At 44.3% G+C, this 2,140-nt stretch overlaps 1 protein-coding gene across 1 annotated transcript in view; it reads left to right on the top strand.

Annotated features, from left to right (window-relative positions):
- Positions 1 to 109: 109 nt before the first annotated feature.
- Positions 110 to 2,140, top strand: part of PEX3 (peroxisomal biogenesis factor 3) — a 33,015-nt gene continuing 30,984 nt past the window's right edge. The window contains exon 1 of the mRNA XM_080805145.1: positions 110 to 440. Coding sequence (XP_080661271.1) covers positions 368 to 440 — 73 coding nt within the window. The 5' untranslated portion in view covers positions 110 to 367. The remainder of the gene's footprint in view (positions 441 to 2,140) is intronic.

Genomic DNA, 2,140 nt, shown 5'->3' with positions numbered 1-2,140 from the left:
AGGCTGGGCCCGCGGGGGAGCACGGGTAACGGAACGCGGCGACTGCGGGCCACGGTTTCCAGGGAAGTCGAACGGCGACGCACTCGGGAACGAATTCTGGACGGACCTGGGTGCCCGGGACCAGTGAGCGGGGACCGCGGCGCGGCGGCAGCAACAGAAAGCGCAGCTGCTCAGCTGTAGTCCACGCCCCCTTCCCGCCCCGGTGACAGTCTCTGCGGAAAGTCGCGTTTGTGATTTCTGGAGAGCACGCAGCGGGACGACGGCAGTCTTGCCTGGTGGTTCGGGCCAAGCGACGAGGAAACGGTTTCTCGGCGAACTGCCCGCCCCCCCCGCGCCTCTAGGCAGCCCGTACCTGTAGGGCCTGGAGATGCTGAGATCTATGTGGAATTTTCTAAAACGTCATAAAAAGAAATGCATCTTCCTGGGCACAGTGCTCGGAGGTGGGTGACAGCGTTCTCGGAAGGGTCTTTGGGAGCAAGGGGCGGAAGAGAGGTGACTGTCTTCTGAAACAGAGGCCGGGCGACCATAGTCCCGGATATGCGGAGGAGAGTCTCTCAGCCGTCGGACGCGGCGCGGGGTGACCCGCCTCGGAGGTTCTTCACACCTCTGCAGTCGTGGGATTTGTCTTTTGTCCTGACACTGCCGCTTACTCTGCTTTTTTCCTATCCTTTCTTCTCACGGACCTTGGGAGAAGCCGCCACAATTAAGTTTCTGTTTCAAGATACCATTCTCTTACAGACACGTATTTTTCAGTTGTTGTTTTTCCTGTGAGATTTGGTATTGCATTCTCGGTAGTTTGGCTTTTCACCCTTCTCAGAAGTTTCGTAATAGTCTAGGAGAACCTAAAGCCTGCCCTTTCCAGTGTTGTTTTAAGTTAATTTTTTTTTTTAAACCGCACACAGGTAAAGGACTGGAAGATGTGTACTAGACAGAGAAACACAATTCAGTATTTTAGTTCTGTTTCTGCTTCTTGAGAATACAAGTTATGCGGAGAGAAGGTGTTTGGAAGATGTGCTATCTTCCTCTGGATCTTCAAGGTTAGGATCAATACCCGTCTGTCTGGCTGACAGAACTGAGTCAGCTTAGGCTGAGAAGACTGTAAGATACAGGTGGGATAATCGTGAGAGCCTTTGCCTTATATGGTGGTCATGTCATAACACGCAGGGATTTGAAGGAGAGAATAAAAAGCTTTGTGAGATAGAAGGAAATATAGGAATGTTAAGAAGAATCTTTAGCATTTGATTTTTTTGAGAAATATTATCACTAACTACATGCTTTGGTTACAGAAGTTCTTAAAAAACAAGAACAGAAGTTTTCTAAGGAATTTGGTTGCTTTTATCTGACTATTAGATAATATTCTATTGCCTCCAAACAGTTTGAGATTAACAATATTTTTGGCATCAGTAACTCAGATCTGTTGATTCTGGAAAGTTTGAAATCAGCTTATTGATGAGGTAAGGAGAGTCCTCCTCATCTCTGAGGTCTTTCACAAATCAGTACATTTTTATGTGAATTTTTACAGCATTCTTTGAGAAATCCTTTCCAAATAAACTCTCCGGTATCTTCAGCCACTGATATCTAATGTACAGCTCTCCCTCAACTTGCAATGGGGTTATGACCCAATAAACATATAGAAAGTTGAAAATATCATAAGTCAAAAGTACATTTAATATTAGCTCACCTACCAAACATCATAGCTTAGCCCAGCCTGCATAAAATGTGCTAGGAACACTTAGTTTAGCCTATAGTTGGGCAAAATCATCCAACACAAAGCCCGTCTTGTAATAGTGTTAATATCTCCTGTAATTTATTCAATACTGTACTGAAAGTGAAAAATAGAATGATTGTAAGAGTTGTTCACTCTCAAAGATTGCATGGCTAACTGGGAGCTGGGGCTCACTGCCACTGCCCAGCATCACAAAAGTATGGTACCGCATATTTGCTAGCCCAGCAAAAGATCAAAATTTAAAGTATGGATTCTGCTGAATGTGTAATAGTTCTGCATCATCATAAAGTCAAAAATTTGTATAATTCAGGGACTATCTATATAATTCAGTTATGCTAAAACCACTAAGTCCATTTTATTTGTAAAGTTAAAGATATACATATGATGGAAGAAGTATAAATAAAATGTTTTTTG

Source organism: Martes martes (genome assembly GCF_963455335.1).
Source record: "Martes martes genome assembly, chromosome: 6".
Taxonomy (NCBI): domain Eukaryota; kingdom Metazoa; phylum Chordata; class Mammalia; order Carnivora; family Mustelidae; genus Martes; species Martes martes.
Note: the sequence above shows the minus strand (reverse complement) of the source record. Positions and strands in the feature narration are given on the sequence as shown.